Genomic DNA, 15,931 nt, shown 5'->3' on the forward strand with positions numbered 1-15,931 from the left:
TTTAGAAACCATTCTTTATTGGAAATGTGTTATTGCTTTACAGTATGCTCCTTGTTTACCCTTTCAAGACGGAGGTAAGTAACGCTCACCGGTAAGCATCCCGATTACCAGTACCTGCCTCGGCGCAGCGTATCTGCACAGTGAGCTTTTGATATCACTGTTTGTCTGTGAATGGAGGTGCCTCAAGGTTCATAAATCTGTATGCAGTAGTATGGGTTCTCTAACAGCAATTCATTTTAATTATGTGAGACATAAAAAGACCACCTACAGATGAGACAATACAGCTGTAAGATTCTCAAGGTTACTATGGGGAATACTTCATAACTGAAGTATGTTTTCCCAAAGGAATTATACTACCATTTGATTTAATTTTTAATTTTTACATTTTAATCAAAAATAGATCAAATGGTGGTGTTATCTCCTGGGAAACATACTTCAGATATGAAGCAGTCCATGTTCCTTTTAAATATGTAAAGCTGCCATTTATGTATAACTCATGAATGACACCCTGTGTTGCAAGCAAATATCATGCAGTGATTTCTATATTGTTTCAGTAACAACACTATAATCACACACAAATATCGCTACACCTGATTCTACAAAGCAGATGGCATTAAATACTAGGAACTTCAGACGCTAGGACAATATATATCTAGTGCTAACGAAGAGCCATCATGTATTGAACGTGTGCGCATTAATATTGGCAGGGACCGCGTCCCATGGGGCAGTCCGACATCAAGGAAGTTGTTGTTTAGGTTTCTAAAAGCTATTATTTGAAAACTCCGATTCAGAAACACGGGTTGGTTTATTATAGCAAAGAACAGAGAACAGCATTTTCAAAATCTGATCACAGTTTGCAGACCTTAACATGTGCATAGTCAAGGAATGGCAAACGTGGTTTTTAGGGCTGGTGAGGGCCTGTTGTTTGGCAGCGGGTGAGGTTCAGATAAATGAATGCCTATTTGATCTGCCTGGGATGATTATTGATATTTTTATGGGGAAAAAAAAAAATCAAGATGGCCTGTGTTTTTCTTGCTTACTTGTGAACGGGCTGGGAGTGACTGCGGAGGGCAGAGCAGCCGGCCAGTCCTGCTGCCCCCAGCCTGCTGGCGAAGTGAACAGTAAGTGAATTAGGCTAGTATCATGGCCTAAACCAACTAAATCCAGTACAAAAATATTACATAGTATGGATAACGTATTTATGATTTCCATCCATTCATCCTACCAACTCACATTCACTCTTGCACCTTCTTACAAGGCTTAATGCTCTCCTCTTTGTGCTTCCCTTTATACAAACCGATGTGCAATGCTATCCTGCCAAAATCACGTCCATCTATAAACAGAGGAACTTCTCCCTCAATACACGCAGGTGTAGGTGAGAAAAGAACACAAAAAGCAAGCACAAAATTCTCTTCACCCTCCCTTCCCCTTGTTCACAGTGTCGCTATTCCCAGGTACAGCTGCTGCTTTCCCAGGACCACGGGACCGTACGGTGTGGACAAGGTTACGCTTCTCCAAGGCAGACGGCTAAAACGTTTTCTCTAGAACTGTAACAAATGCAAGCAAGCAAGTTGATGTGTACTTATTTATCAAACAGGTTTTATTTTTTTTTGAAGATTTTTGCAGAAAGGGCAAGTTAAAGTAAGGGCTTTAAAGGGCAGTATGTGTCCTACCTGTGATTTACCGGCTGTGCTCTGGGACTGGCTGTCCAGCAGGGCTTCATGGAGATAAATACCCCGTACTTTGGTTTCTCACTAAGCCTTGCGCACTAAGCCATACAACACAATGCAATGGGCTCTCTTTTGAGGGGTGAACAGACGAACAACCGAGGTTATGTCCACGCTAGTGGCCAATTTGACATGGTAGGTTTATTGTAGCAGCTTGTGTTATGGCCCGACACGTACGCAGGACGTTGTTTGGAGGTTTGGCTTTGGATTACCCGTAGCCTGCTGCCCTGAGCACAGCGGCCCCAAGGAGCAGCCAAGGGCTCCGACCCTGTGTGGGCAATGCGACGCGCACCGGGGCGGAGGTCCCAGGGCAGGCGGTTGTGAAGGAAGCCACTTCAGGAGCTAAAAGTGCGCTACCAACTGAAGCAATGCGTAGCAAGTGGCAGTGGGGGGGGTGGGATTTGCTTCAAAACCACACTACTGCGAAGCAAAATCATAATCTACCCAAAGCAGCGGTAGTCTAAGGAGATCAGAGCTTAGACTCACGAAGGTACCGAGGCACCTACGTTTTGACTCGAATCCACAGGAACTTAGGTCTGATCCTAAGGTGTTCCAATTAGTTGAGGAAAAACAAAATCTGGAAATGCAGATGGAGAAGATCAGTTGAAAAGTATTAATGTTTAACTCCCTATTAAACCAAGCCTGTAGAGGAATTACTTGTTGCAAAGTATTGATTCTGCATATCATTCATATATCTGGCCCATGAGGGGGAAAAACCATGCGGGCTATACTGCTCAAACGAAACTCCATATAAAATAAACCACAAACAGGTTTTATTTACCTTTATATCTGAGTGCCTGCAGAACACAATTCAATTATTAATGGAATAACAAAATCAGTCAGTTTCATACTGTAGCCAAAGTGGTGTTTAATGCTGCTGCTTTTTTGAGTAACAATTTACAAAATACAAAGATAAAAATATTATATAATCAAATTTTAATCTGAATTAAAAAGACCATATGCTTATTTTACTATATACATGTAAATAAAGTAGCACTTGGGTTATCTTGTGTACAAACCACAGCATTAAGAAATATAAAGAGTATATAATATTTATCAATCAACCAAAATTTCAGTTATACAAGGTGAAGAAAGTCTTACAAAAATAGTTTTGAGGTTCTACTGCTGATTTTACACAAATCTGCCTTAAAGAAATATTTATCTGTCCCAAACTGTACGGCATTCAGCTGCACCTCTTACAGTAACTTCATGATTCTGACTGACAACAAATCTTGAAACGAATTACCAATACAGTACATCTATTAAAAAAAAAAAAGAACAACAAAAACCACTCCCCACACGCACACTGTTACAAGTCTTCAATAGATCGAACTATTTCAATCGCAGTTCGTTTTCATCATGGCTGATTTATAAATGCATTCCTTACCACCTTAGGCACGGAGGAAGGAATCGCATCCTGGCCTAAAGAGTCTCTTTAAGGTTTATGCAGAGGAGTATGCATCCCAGGTGTGAAAACAATCACGGATGTCCACGAGGTTGCTGAACAGCTTGCCGTGTTCCTAGTCAGCTGGCAATACCAGCTAACAGTGCAGCAGGAATAAGCCTAGCAGCCGTTTTACAAGGACCAAAGGAAGCAGGCCCAAGGATATTCAGCAGGTGCTGCTCTGCCCCCAGTGAAGAGCTTGCAGAGGAAAATCAGCGTCACAAAGTGAGCAACATCTATTATTTCATTTCTGGATACTTTACACACAATATAACTAAAATTTACATCTATCCAGAATACTTTATTGACAGTAGCATTCCCAGAAAAGTAAGTAAAAATCTCAAGGGTTTTTTTAGCACTTACAGCCTCATGCAAAAAGGAAGAATGCAGAACACTGAAAAAAATAGAGAGTGCAATTACCCCTCTGCGTCCTACCTTGAACTGCAATTCCCAGAGGCTTATTTTTATTTTTTAAATTCTCTGCAAACTCAAGAAAAACAGAAAAGCGGGAGCTGCTATTTTTTTAACAAATACTAGGTAGAGTAGCCTTATACTGTACAAATTAAGTATGACTACAAAAAAGAATTTAAACTCAAGTCAAACAGGAATTACTTCTTAAATAGTGAGGACACCAATGTTTAATAAGAAAGGAAAAGTCAAACAGCACATTCGCCTGATGCCTGGCACATTTTTGTATTGATAAACAAGCGTGAAGACAAAAATATCACTGGAAACTATCAGCATTTTCCTAATTTTTGTGATACCTGATGTTCAAGACTTAGCTATGAGGCAAAAAAGAATGCCCACAACAGAACATGGCATAAAACACTGTTTTTCTATTTGTAAAAAGTGTTTCTATTCAATACATGCCCTGTTTCTTAGACTCTTCCCATGTGGCTGTCTGCTGCTAGTCACTGGAGCATACAGGAGATTGAGCTGGGTGTTCCCAGCTGACCCAGTCTGGTGCTGTTGCAGTTAAATAACTAGGGAAAATTATCCTGGAAATTGAAATGGTAAGGAAGCAAGGATTAAAACACTTGTCAAATCTGAAGGAACACAAAGATACAGATAGGCTTTCTTGTAAATCTTTGCTAAGGAAAGAAGGCATTACATTTCTGTATCAAAAAGTACTTTGCGTACTCATTCTTTCATCACAAACTGTGTTATAATGCAGCAAAGATGGTAATGACCAAGTGTTTTTTCATTCCTTTTCAATACTGATGCATTTTATTTACAACACTCACTATAACTACATGACAATGATAATTGGGATAGACTGAAAAGGAAGGGAGCTTCCACTAGGTGGTCTACATCTAACTCCATTTGTAGAGTTCATTCTCCAAACAGATGAAATTGGTAGGGCAACAAAGTTTTTTATTTTATTTAAATATTACTAGAGAATTGCTCTGACATATTATTGCGCTCCTGGAGAATGTAAAAGGCTATAGTAAAATAACAAACAAAAACCCTTACTTTGTGACCCTACATTTTACTCAAGTTTACTTTCTATAGCATAGCATTTAGAGATTCAAAATGTACTCATGAATAACATAACCACTGATCAATTAGATTTGATGTGAACTGCAGCCTCACGTTTCTAACAGTGTAAAGGAAGTACAACAGGCCATGGTCACGCTGCAGGTTACAGAGTAAAAAAATAGTATAAAGTTCTCCTATTTTCTAGAGCTGTATAGATGCAGTAATCTCCAAGGACAGACCTGAGAGTCACCGTGGACAGTGTAATAAAATACCTGTGCAGTGCACAGCAACAATGAGAAGGCTGATATGAAAAAATTACATTAAAATCGAACAGTAGTATGACTTCATCAGGCCTCTGTAATGCAGCCAGGAACTATGACCAATTCCCTGATTTATGTATGGTGAGACTTTACAAAAAACAAGTTACCGCCACTCTGAAAGGTGAAGAATTAAAAAGAACATGACAAAAACTACAAGGATCATAAGGAAAACCACTTGGTTCTCATCTTACCATATTCTATAGCAGATTAAAATACAGTTAAGTTTAAAGCAACAGAAGAAACAGAGGCACTAGTATATGTGAATTCTTAACATGATGAAATTTGAATTATTTAAACAGAGAACACTCTTTTGGTTTGATGATACACAGAAATATTCCCTGTGTTTTAAACATGCTGGCATAATTATTTGCTCTTCTATATTCCAGCAGAAAATTTTTCTATCAAAGAGCCCAAGTGTACTTTTGATACTCTTGTCTTCAGATACCCTAAATTTGACTATGCACTGTTCTGCTAATTGTTGCTTGCCAAACATTTAGTCAATGAAGCATAATAGGTTTTCAGTCATTTTGCAGAGATTAAACTTGTAGATATCTTGTAGCCTTTTACATTTAGGTAGCTATTTCAACTTCTACAGCACAGAAACTGATACTTAGGCAACTTTTTTCTTGGCTGCTATTATTACCAGGATTTTAAAAATAAAAACTGGAAAATTGTGTAAAAATGAACTGCCCTCAAAATATGATCTAGTTATCTTAGTATTAATAACATGTAATTTCAGAGCAAACTGTGTCTTTACAAAACATTTCGTATTCCTATTTTGCATTAGTTGATAAACTCTGATAACAGTATATGGGAATTTGCTCATGCACTTCTATCGTTTCAAGAGAGAATATGTTCCTTTCCAGCTTTGATAGATACTATTGCTTGGCTCGACCTGTATTGGGAGCTGGAGAGTTCAGGATGAGTTTCTTACCTTCAACAAACAGGGCCAATACAATTTTTAAAACCACTGTGTTTCTTAGTGATGTGATCTTTGAACAGATTGTTCTGCTTCTGTGGCTGAAGAAGGTTTTGAAGCTTTTGAAAAAATTTGCACTTTGCAAAGATTTATTTTCAATGGATCTAAAATTTATATTGGCTTGGAGGAAATTTATTATTTCCTAACAGAACACTTTGGATACCAATTTACTGCAGCTCTGCTTAACAGACTTATTCCCTCATTTTTAACTTAATTGAATTCAATATTTAGGAAGAAAATCTTCTTAATAAGAGTCAACTCAACTACAACTCCACGCACAATATGGGAAGCATTCTAAGACTGTGAAAAGCTTCGTCTAAGCATTTCACAGTATGATAAACCCCGCTGGGAAAGTAACGTTTAAAAGCCTGTCACTAGATCTTCGCAACTTTGGAGCTGCCATTTTAATTTGCACTGCCTAACGTCTGCTCTCAAACCAGGAGGGGCCAAACGCTCTTCTCCCTACGAGACCTGTTGTGGGCTGAACTCTGCCCAAAGGCTCAGTGGCAGCAGGGCACAGCTATGGCTCAGCAGTTCTCCAGACAGCGGAGATTGCTTTCTGCACGAGCTTTGGCAGGTCACAGCAATTTCCCTCCAATGCAGAGGGTTAACGTGCTGCTGCTCGGTTCTGAGATTTAGGACCTGAAGCAGCCACTGAAGTGTCACATCCAGGCAGGACAACTCAGAGACTGAAAGGAGGCTCAGGACAACTTAAGAGACTAAAAATCTGAATGTGTTAAAAAATTACATAGCCCTACATACTGCCAAAATGTAGAGGAAATTATTTGTGGCCAGCCAATAAAATCATGTTGGATAACAAGCTCAAACTTCTCAAACAGCTTTGTTCTAATATTACCATAACTGCAAAGGAGGAGTCCGAGTGTCAAATGGTAGCTTCAGCAACTTTGAGAGAGCTGCCTAGATCTAAAATACCATCCATCTTTGCATTATAGTGTTGTTCAAATAATACTGATTTTTCTTTTAGATACGTACCTGTCCCATTCACAAACTACACTCGTTACAAGGTAGATGTTTAGTGTGTACGAAAGGTTCCTGAACTGGATGCATACTTTGGCTTTTAACGTAACATTAAGTTTCAACAGGACTTTTACTGGCCTTCGCATAGCTGCAAAGCTGATGAGCTCTCTGTCTAAATCTGAAGTCCTCCCATTTCTGCCTGCTTACACAGCTAAAAACTGACTGAACTGACTTACACAGCTAAAAACTCAGTCCCTGTACCACCGTACACACAAGGACCACCTCCCAAGAGTATCAGAGAAAGTGCCCAAGACAGACAGTAAAACACCTTGTATCAGCATGATCTTTGATCCAGTCCCAGGTGAAGACTGGGCCAAAGACTAAATGAGCTTACCTGCCCTAAAAAGTTAAATCAAATATATATTTTTGGTACCTACTGAGCTACCTTAAAGGCAGAAGCATTTTTTCAAGTGTAAAAACAATGACATCCGCAATTGTACACGGGAAGAGTAACGCGTACAGCACACTGCTGCATGCTGAATACCACGGCCAAATCCACGCCGGGAGGGAAGGTACAGATATCCAGCTGTACAGTGCTCACAGGGGCGCCTTTAGCATTTAAAAAGTAAAGCAGTGTTGCTGAGCTGCAGTCTCTCAATCTCTAGAAGCCCAGGATATGATTGAAGTGTCCCTGAAATGACAAAATTTCACGTCACTAAGTATTATCAAAAAGTGAAGTCTTAGGATGCATTTTCAAACTTAATTTTAAAAGAAAGTGACAGTTCCACTAACAGCACCACAATGTTCCCTTTTTTCCTGAAGAACTAGGGACAACTAAAAAAATCAAGAGTATACAAGAGTATAGACAATTTTAACATCATACTTGCATAAGGAACACCAGATACCTTATTCTATTTAACAATCAAATGTTTAAAGCTTTTGAAAATAGAACAGAAATTTAGTTTTGTGGTGGCAATTTCTATTTTAAACTTAAATTCACATTGGTTTATATCACATTGTGTTTGCTTAAATAATGCACTCATGGTAATACTTTCACAGCAAAGAGCTTCATCTCTAGTTATCGTGTAGCACAGAAAACTCTTGGGAATGATGATGTTCTTCTCACCCCTAACACCCTGCCTGCCTTCCTTCTTTCCTGCATAACACTTCACCCAAATAGTGACATCAGTCCAAAGAAAGGTTAAATATTTGCAGCTAGCAAAGAAGTACTCTTTACTCAAATTGTGTTAAACTTCATGGCACATAGGGTAAAACACAGCATTGAATGAGTTCAGTAAAGCTGGTGTTAGTGAAGTTCCTCCAACGATGACCAATTCGCTTTATAAATATTAGGATTTTTTGACACAAAATACAATGCTGATAAGACTACCAACAGCCATGTAAAATGGTCTCAACCCAGTATGCTTCGTGTTTGCCATACTCCAGTTTGGATGTTTTAATGTTTTTGAATTTCCCTACCACCAGCAGAATACAATTTCTTAGAGGATTTTAACATTATTATTATGAAAAAAATTACAACACGATTTATCTTGCTACCTGTGGGCTCCTCGTTTACGTTTGTTTCAGCTGTTGTGAGGGACTTCCATGATGCATCTCAACCTCTGTGACAATCTGATTTTCCTGAGCTGAATTTTAACTCTGAAGAAAGTTATCTGAGCTCAAATCAGATTACTACACGTTGTACTCGTAATATAAGCTTTTTATTATTTTAAGAATAAAGATAATTTACTAATATAACTCCTACGAAATTTATCAAAATATAACTGCATTACCCGTTGTGGTACTGGCCACAAGTAAGGGATCACCTGAAGAGAACAGAGCTAACAAATCCATACGGTCAGTTCACCATCAGGAGTTAGAGGGCTTAGGGCCGAGCGATGCTGTGAATGCCGGGACACTCACGTGAGCCCCTTCCATCAGGATGGTGTCAGGAGCTCAGCACAACACGAATTTAGCTGCACGCTAACACAGTTCCAGCTGCTCTAGGCCCGCCTTTGTGTGGCAGTCAGTGTAAACCAACAAACTCTGCTGACTGGAACCGGGAGCCAAAGAGAATCCCCCCTCTCTGCAAAAGCAAGCCATCAGTGCAAAAGCAGTCAGGTTTTTCTTTCATCCGCAGATTGTTCCAGGCCCATGACTCAAATAATAGAGAAGTGAATATATATGCTAGCTTGCTTATTCCATTACCAAACACTGCATCTTACTACTTAAACTCTAATTTGTATTTGACATTATGCAACAGATAGGGATAAACTTTTTCCCCACTACAGGGAAAATCACGGAAATCAGAATTTCATAAAATCCAGTCACATTTTAAATTACCCTGCTTTAAGCAAAGCAGTTTCTGTTTCAACTCAATGACACGAGGCTAATTTAGCAAGAAGTCTAGCAAGCAGCTACACAAGGGCTCCAGATTTGAATAACGCCAACTTGAGCTGCTATTTTGCCAGCACAGGACAGTTAGTAGGGAAATTCTTTACTTTTGAGATTCCAGTTCTTACTCAGTAGTTGGCAAATTGTTTTCCTTGGTTCTTACAGCTGAAGCTGAAAAGCATTTAAAAGTGAACAGGTCATCCATTATACCCAAACTTCAGAAAATGAGCGTTTGTTGAAGAGGTGAATTATACAAACCCAGGTAACTCAGGGTGTATTTTTGATTTCAAGTTCATTACTACACCAGAGGAAAAAAACATCAAGCTACTCTGACATGTTACTACTTAAACCAGGAATGGTCTTACTTGGAATTATGATATTTATATTCGTGTTACATGAAAGTGGTGTTAATTTCCAAAATTCAGTGTTTAACAGTAGAGAAGATATTGGCATTGTAGTTCTGTAAGGTAACAAAACTGACTTCTAACGTGCCAGTTTGGGTTTTAATCCCAACATCTTCTTTACGGTCTCCATGCCCCCAAAGAAGGTGATGTACCTGAAAAGCTCAAACGGTAGTTCACATATTTGGTCATACTGATTTCTGCTCATAATAATTACTCCTGAAGTCAGCCCTAGATCTGGTTTTCATTTTATTTTAAAAGACAAGCAGAAGTAAGATAACACAGTAAATGCCTGTTCAGTAACAACTTCTGATTTATGACAGAAACCTCAGTCTCGCAGCATTCAATGGAAACTCTGCCACCAGCTCCATCAGACTGAAGATTCTGCTACGAACATTCAGCCTTTTGGAAGAAACGCATGGCACTCTCCCAAACTTCTTATTTTTGGCTCTCTAAGGAATCCTGCATGTTCAAAAGCTACTCAACTTTTGAGTAGCTCCCACACACTTAAGAGACTTCCGAAACTTTGGTTAGAAAATTTACATGACAAATGAACCTGTGGGAATGCTATAACCTCCTTCACTGCTCACTGCTCCCAGCCGTTCTCTCTTGTGGGTTTGGTCGTTTACACATGGTAAAAAAGAAAGTGGTTAAGATCACCGTCACCTTAGTGGGAGATCCTTGTGCTCCTATTGCTCTTTGTGCCAAATCACCGCCGTGACTCCTGCCTACGCAAACGCCAAAGCTGGTTTCGGCCAGCTTACTTTGGATATCAAGACAGCTCCGAAGTCAGCACTATTCGGCTGTCCGAACACTTGCATTGTTTTTCAGAAAAGTCAAGCTGTCTGCAGCAAGCTCTGATGGTTACTGCTTCGTTAGCTAGCATGTTTAAAACTAGGTCTAGTACACCTACAGGGCAGTGCTTTCAGGCGAGGTCTACTGTTTGGAAAGGAAATATCCAATTAGAGGAAAAAATATGACATAGAACGGGATTCCTGAGTGTTTTATTATGATTCAGTATATCAAGGAAGATATAAAAATGGGGGAGAGGAAGTTGTTCGTTACTGTTTGCTTCTGTTACTTCCTAAACTCTGCTTTTTAGAGAGAATTTGACAAATGTGTTTGCTGCCTCCATATTTTCCAACTGCTGCTGCAAACATATTAGTTTGTACTCTGCTGGCATACCTGAGAAATGCTAAATCAATCTGCCTTCTTTTATTTACATGCTTTATTCCTGAGAAATGTAATTGTGGTTTTTATTAACTTTATGTTTTATGGATCTAATGCTTAAGAACAAGTCTATCTTTCATGCCACAGAAAGAAGGTTAATACACTTACAGATTCTCCAGCAATACATCTCGGGCAAGGCTGGGCAGTACCTCTGCTTCCTTGGTTTTCAAAAATCTAATTAACAAAAACACGTACAAAACCATAAAAAGGCAATTATTTGCAATTTTATTATAAAACTTATTTTAAACATGCTCTAGGAATAGATATGGTTGACGGTGTAAACATACCATGGAATTTGGCTTTGTCTTCGTATCCCACGGACCGCAGCCAGAGGAGAGTTTCTGTTTGGAATCCAGCTCCATAGCACAGTCAATGAGGCGAGCATCGGCCTCGTTTGGGAAGGTTTCTAACAGCTTGCACACTCGCTTCTGAAAGAATCAAAAGCAATATTTACATATCTTTGCAAGGCATAGGACACTGAGTACCAGGCCGCAGGATTTCATTGTTTCTGACTGATAGGCACCTCGTGTTCATTTGGAGGCCCGCTAAGTACCGTAAGTCAGGAAAATGCAGCCTGTCGGGGGCTAGGCCAACACAAAAACTTTGTGTTTAACACCGTGTCACGCAGGACGAGCAGGGAAACAGACAGATCTCACCAAACATCTCTGCGACTCAACTTCGGAAACTGGGGATAAATTGCCACTGGGAAGAGAGGCTACGTCACCCTTCAGTCATGTATAATTTAGGATGGGGCTTATCAAAGGAGCAGATCATGGGAAGTTCTGTGAAACGGCTAATTAAATGGAGGAAACGGAAGGAAAACCCTGAAGCCAAGTCAGACAGCTACGAAGAGATAGTTTGTAATGAGCTCTCTGCGTCTCCTTCCGCAAGCTGCCCCCTTTTGCAGCTTCCCCCCGCCACACAAACAGCGAACGTCCTGCTTCTCACCTGGACCATTCATTCCCTCTGGTTTTTGGATTTCCTGCGCGTCGCAAGCACTCCGCCCGGAGCGGGCTGTCCGAGCCAGGGCTGCCTTTTGCACGGTTCTCAGCACCCCGGGGTAAGGCCAGGGGCCCGCAGCAATGCCGCTTCCCTACCGTCAGAGGGGAGCTGAGAGCGTTGAGGTGCCGGGTGCGGGCGGCCCCGATCGGAAACCTCGAGAAGGGCGCCCTCGGCCCAGCAACGGGGGCACGGCACGACCCCCGGGGGCTCCCAAAATCGTGGCAGCAACTTAACGGCCTAGCGAGCAGCTTCGGAACCGACACAGACACCTCGGGGCCCGACTCTGCCTGAATTCCTCGGAGACGCGCAGGCGTTTGAGATGCTTTCCTAATGCCTTTCTGAACAAACTTTGTTTAAGGAATAACAATATTCGATCTCTTTCACAAGCACGTGATTTCACAGGCAAGAGCTGCGCTGCCGCAGAACTAACAGACTACTGAAGCATGGAAACTAAATTTAAAAATTTGAATACGTTATGTAAAAATAAAATGGATCAATACAACGGGAACCTCGGCGGAAAACAGTTGAAACGAGAACACTACCAAGGAATAGAGGATATTTGGACGGGATGTAAATCAGAAAGTGAAATATGTATTGTACTAAGAAAGTGAATAATATAATAACAAAAAGTCTGACAAGGTCCTCTAAAGGCAGACCGCCTTCCGCTGGGAAAACATTCTCTTCCCTTTGTTGCTGCACAGCTCGTCCTTTATTAAAAGCGACGGCGCGGTGGTACAGCAGCAGAGCTGGCAAGATGTGGGAGATGAAGGCGAGGAGGAAAAAATGATGTACTGCCACGTATCAGAAGAAATTTGGCTTATTAAAAATAAATTCAAAGTATTGTTTTTGGGGGGTTTAAGATATTTAGCATCAGCGACAGGAATCCAGCATACAGAGGAGCTGCCTGACAATCTTATCGCACCGATGCCAAGACAATTTGGGGAAGTTTCTAGCAGAGGCTGTTTTCAGGGAAGGCTTCACCCTCCGGAATTCTCTCGTAGGAAAGAAACCATCGATACATCAGTCCTGCCTGCGAACAGACCACGCTTAGAGCGGGACTCAAAGAGCCTGTGATTAACAAGGATCAACGAGCGAGCTAGGCAAAGGGCAAGCAAGGATTTCGTCAAAACGACTGATTTTGTTAGGGAGTGTGGGCTACATCTCCAGCTTGGAAGGAGTTTAGGACAAGCAGCAGCACTTCACATCGTGTCCCCGAACAGGCAGAAAAGAGCTCTGCCCGCAGAGGAGATGCTCTAACCCTCCTCCAGCTGGCCAGGCCTGCAAGCGCACCCGTGTTTTCACTGCTGCTGGAAGGATAAAGGCCTCACTGAGATGCTGCTTTTCAGAAACAGACACCGAACCGGCGCAAAACCCAGCTGTGTACAAACACCTATCCCAAACGCAACTAAAGATGTTTTAGGAAAGTCGTCACAAGCAATGACCGGTTTGTTTGCCAAACTTTTGGAAGCCTGACTAGCTTCTGCGTTGTGTTTCCTAAACAGCTGTCCTCCAGGTATGAAAACGGGTCTCCGCCCAGCTTGGCTTCATGCGCGTTTAGCTCCCCTGGGTACCTTTATGGGAAGGACAACGGTGGCAGCGGGTGGATGCTCCCTCCCCATCACACAGACCCAGCGTCCCAGTGAAAGAGACGCAGGTGGCTCAGTTTGGGAAAGCAGAAGGAATGCGAGGTCCGTGCAGGTCCCTGTTTGTTGTCCAGTCCAAACCAGAACACACCGCGTGCACAGCCCTAGCCTAGAAAACCTTGTCTTCTTCCTTGAGTCACAGAGCATCCCGATCTGGGACCCACAGGGATCACCGAGTCCAACTCCTGGCTCCACACAGGACCACCCAGAAATCAGACCATGTGTGAGAGCGTTGTCCAAACGCTCCTTGAACTCCGGCAGCTCAGTGCCGTGCCCATGTCCCTGGGGTCCTGTCCCAGCGCCCGACCACCTCTGGGTGCAGAACCTTTCCCTAACCCCCAGCCTGAGCCTCCCCTGTCCCAGCTCCACGCCGTTCCCTCGGGTCCTGTCCTCAGAGAGCAGACCAGTAAAGGCCTCTAAAAAGCACAACTCCATCACGTCTCCTCCGCGCTGCTCTGCGCAGGAATGCACTGAACTGGCAGGAGAGAAGTTCTCTCTTTAAAGCCGCCTTGCAGAGCTTGGCGCAGGCGTTCTGCTACCTACGAGGTGCGGCTGCAGTTGCAGGCTGCTCTCTGTTGCGGAGGTTTGAGGGGATTTCGCCTCATCTCACCTCGTTAATCCTGCCAGCTCAGCAGGAAGGGACCTGGGGGTGCTGGTGACAGCGGGCTCCATGTGAGCCAGCAGCGTGCCCTGGCAGCCAAGAGGGAAAACCACATTTGGGGCTGTATCAAACACAGCGTGGCCAGGCAGTCAAGAGAGGCAATTCCCACCAATACTCAGTGTTGGCACAGCCCCACCTTGAATACCGGGTGCAGTTCTGGTCTCCGTGATATAAGAAGGATGCTGAGGTCCTTGAGAGCATCCAGAGGAGAGCAATGAGGCTGGTAAAAGGGATGGAAAGCATGACCTGGAAAGTATGGAAAGCATGAGGAGAGGCTTCCTAGTGAGGTGGCTGGTGCCCCGTGCCTGTCAGAGTTCAAGAGGCAATGCCCTCGATAATTTTGGTTAGCCCTGCAGTGGTCAGGCTGTTGGCCTCGGCGATCTTTGTGGGTCCCCTCCAGCTGAACCGCTCTGTTCTGCCATCCTGTGGGGCTTGCCTCAGAGGGCACGCTGCGATCCCTGCACCCGAAGAAAGCTGTCGTTCGTCTCCCTAACCTCAAAAGCAGGAGAAGCGCGTTCTTTTCCGTGCAGCCCCGCCAGGCGCGGCCAGAGCCTGTAAGCTCACCGCACACAAGCCGCCCTTATCTACAGGCGGTTATTTCCCGACGGGCGAGGCCGGCCCTGGCCGTGCGAGCGCTGCGCTGCCCGCGGGAGGCCGCTCGCCAGCAGCCCCGGGGCGCGCTTCTCGTGGAGCCCCGCGGCCCGGCGGCAGAGCCCGGCGGCGGCTCTCCCCGGGGGGACTCGGCCGGGCCGAGCGCAACCCCCGGGCCCCCGCCGCCAGGGGCCGCCGGCTCCCCCGACCCCGCGCGGCCGCTTCCCGGCGGCGGCCTCGGGCCGCTGCCCGCCCGCCCCGGCCCCGGCCCCGGCCCCTGCCCGGCCCCTGCCCGGCCCCGGCCCGGCCCCACTCACTCGCGGCGGCTCCCCCGGCTCCGCAGCGCCCGGCGGCCCCCGGCGGCCCAGCGCGGGCAGCTGCAGCGCCTCCATGGCGGCGGGGCCACCGCAGCCCCCGGGCGCTGCCGCCCGCCCGCCGGGGCGGAGCCGGGCCAGGGCCGGGCCTGGGGCCAGAGGCGGCCGGGAGCGGGGCCAGAGCCGGGGCCGGTGCTGGGGCCGAGGCGGACGCCCCCGTGAGGCGTGCTGCCCCGCCGGGCACGGGCCTTGCCAGGCCCCAGGCGCTACCACGGGAAAGTTTTTGAATAAAAGTTGGGCAAAAATCGCAGCTGGCCCTCCAGTACCAGGGGATCCTGATAAGTCCCGCCATGAATCCTGCCATTCGTGGGCCGCTTTGTGTTTCACTGCGGGTGTCCTCGGGTGCTGACGGCACTAAGGCAAAAGGGGAAATGTTACCGAGACCTTCGTGGCCTCGCGTATGCGCAGCCCAATTCCTGTGCCTCCGAGCTGTGGGGCTGCCAGGGCATCAAAGCCCAAAACCCGCGGGGAAGCGTGGCTGGGGCTGCTCCGCTGCGTGGGCTGCAAGCACGGAGCTTGAGAGCTGACAGTAGATAGAAAAAATAAAAATAAAAAAAAAAGGAGGCTTCCCAGGGAGGAGTAAAAGGCCTTACTCTGTCTGTTTATTTGCAGCCTAAAGCCAGTCTCTTGCAGCCTGCCCAGTACAGCTGTATAACTTCAGCCATGCTGTGGTGTACAGCAGGAGGGGCGCTCTGCAGCCTAACTGCA

General features: G+C 44.5%; 1 protein-coding gene across 1 annotated transcript; it reads right to left on the reverse strand.

Annotated features, from left to right (window-relative positions):
- Positions 1 to 2,570: 2,570 nt before the first annotated feature.
- Positions 2,571 to 15,326, reverse strand: LOC310902689 (uncharacterized protein C10orf143). Its single transcript, XM_083844608.1, has 4 exons — positions 15,167 to 15,326; positions 11,240 to 11,380; positions 11,061 to 11,126; positions 2,571 to 7,618 (listed from the first exon to the last, which is right to left on the reverse strand). Exons 1-4 carry the CDS (start codon positions 15,239 to 15,241, stop codon positions 7,589 to 7,591), a joined length of 312 nt encoding a protein of 103 aa, XP_083700734.1. The 5' UTR covers positions 15,242 to 15,326; the 3' UTR covers positions 2,571 to 7,588.
- Between the last annotated feature and the right edge of the window lie 605 nt (positions 15,327 to 15,931).

Source organism: Anser anser (assembly GCF_964211835.1).
Source record: "Anser anser genome assembly, chromosome: 7".
Taxonomy (NCBI): domain Eukaryota; kingdom Metazoa; phylum Chordata; class Aves; order Anseriformes; family Anatidae; genus Anser; species Anser anser.

Excerpts from the sequence above, each read along its gene's own strand:
- LOC310902689 (XM_083844608.1), bottom strand. The coding sequence starts at position 15,241 with ATGGAGGCGCTGCAGCTGCCCGCGCTGGGCCGCCGGGGGCCGCCGGGC. Across the intron at positions 11,381-15,166 it reads AGCCGGGGGAGCCGCCGCGA|AAGCGAGTGTGCAAGCTGTT; the intron begins GTGAGTGGGGCC and ends TGATTCTTTCAG. Across the intron at positions 7,619-11,060 it reads GATGTATTGCTGGAGAATCT|GGACACTTCAATCATATCCT; the intron begins GTAAGTGTATTA and ends TTGTCATTTCAG.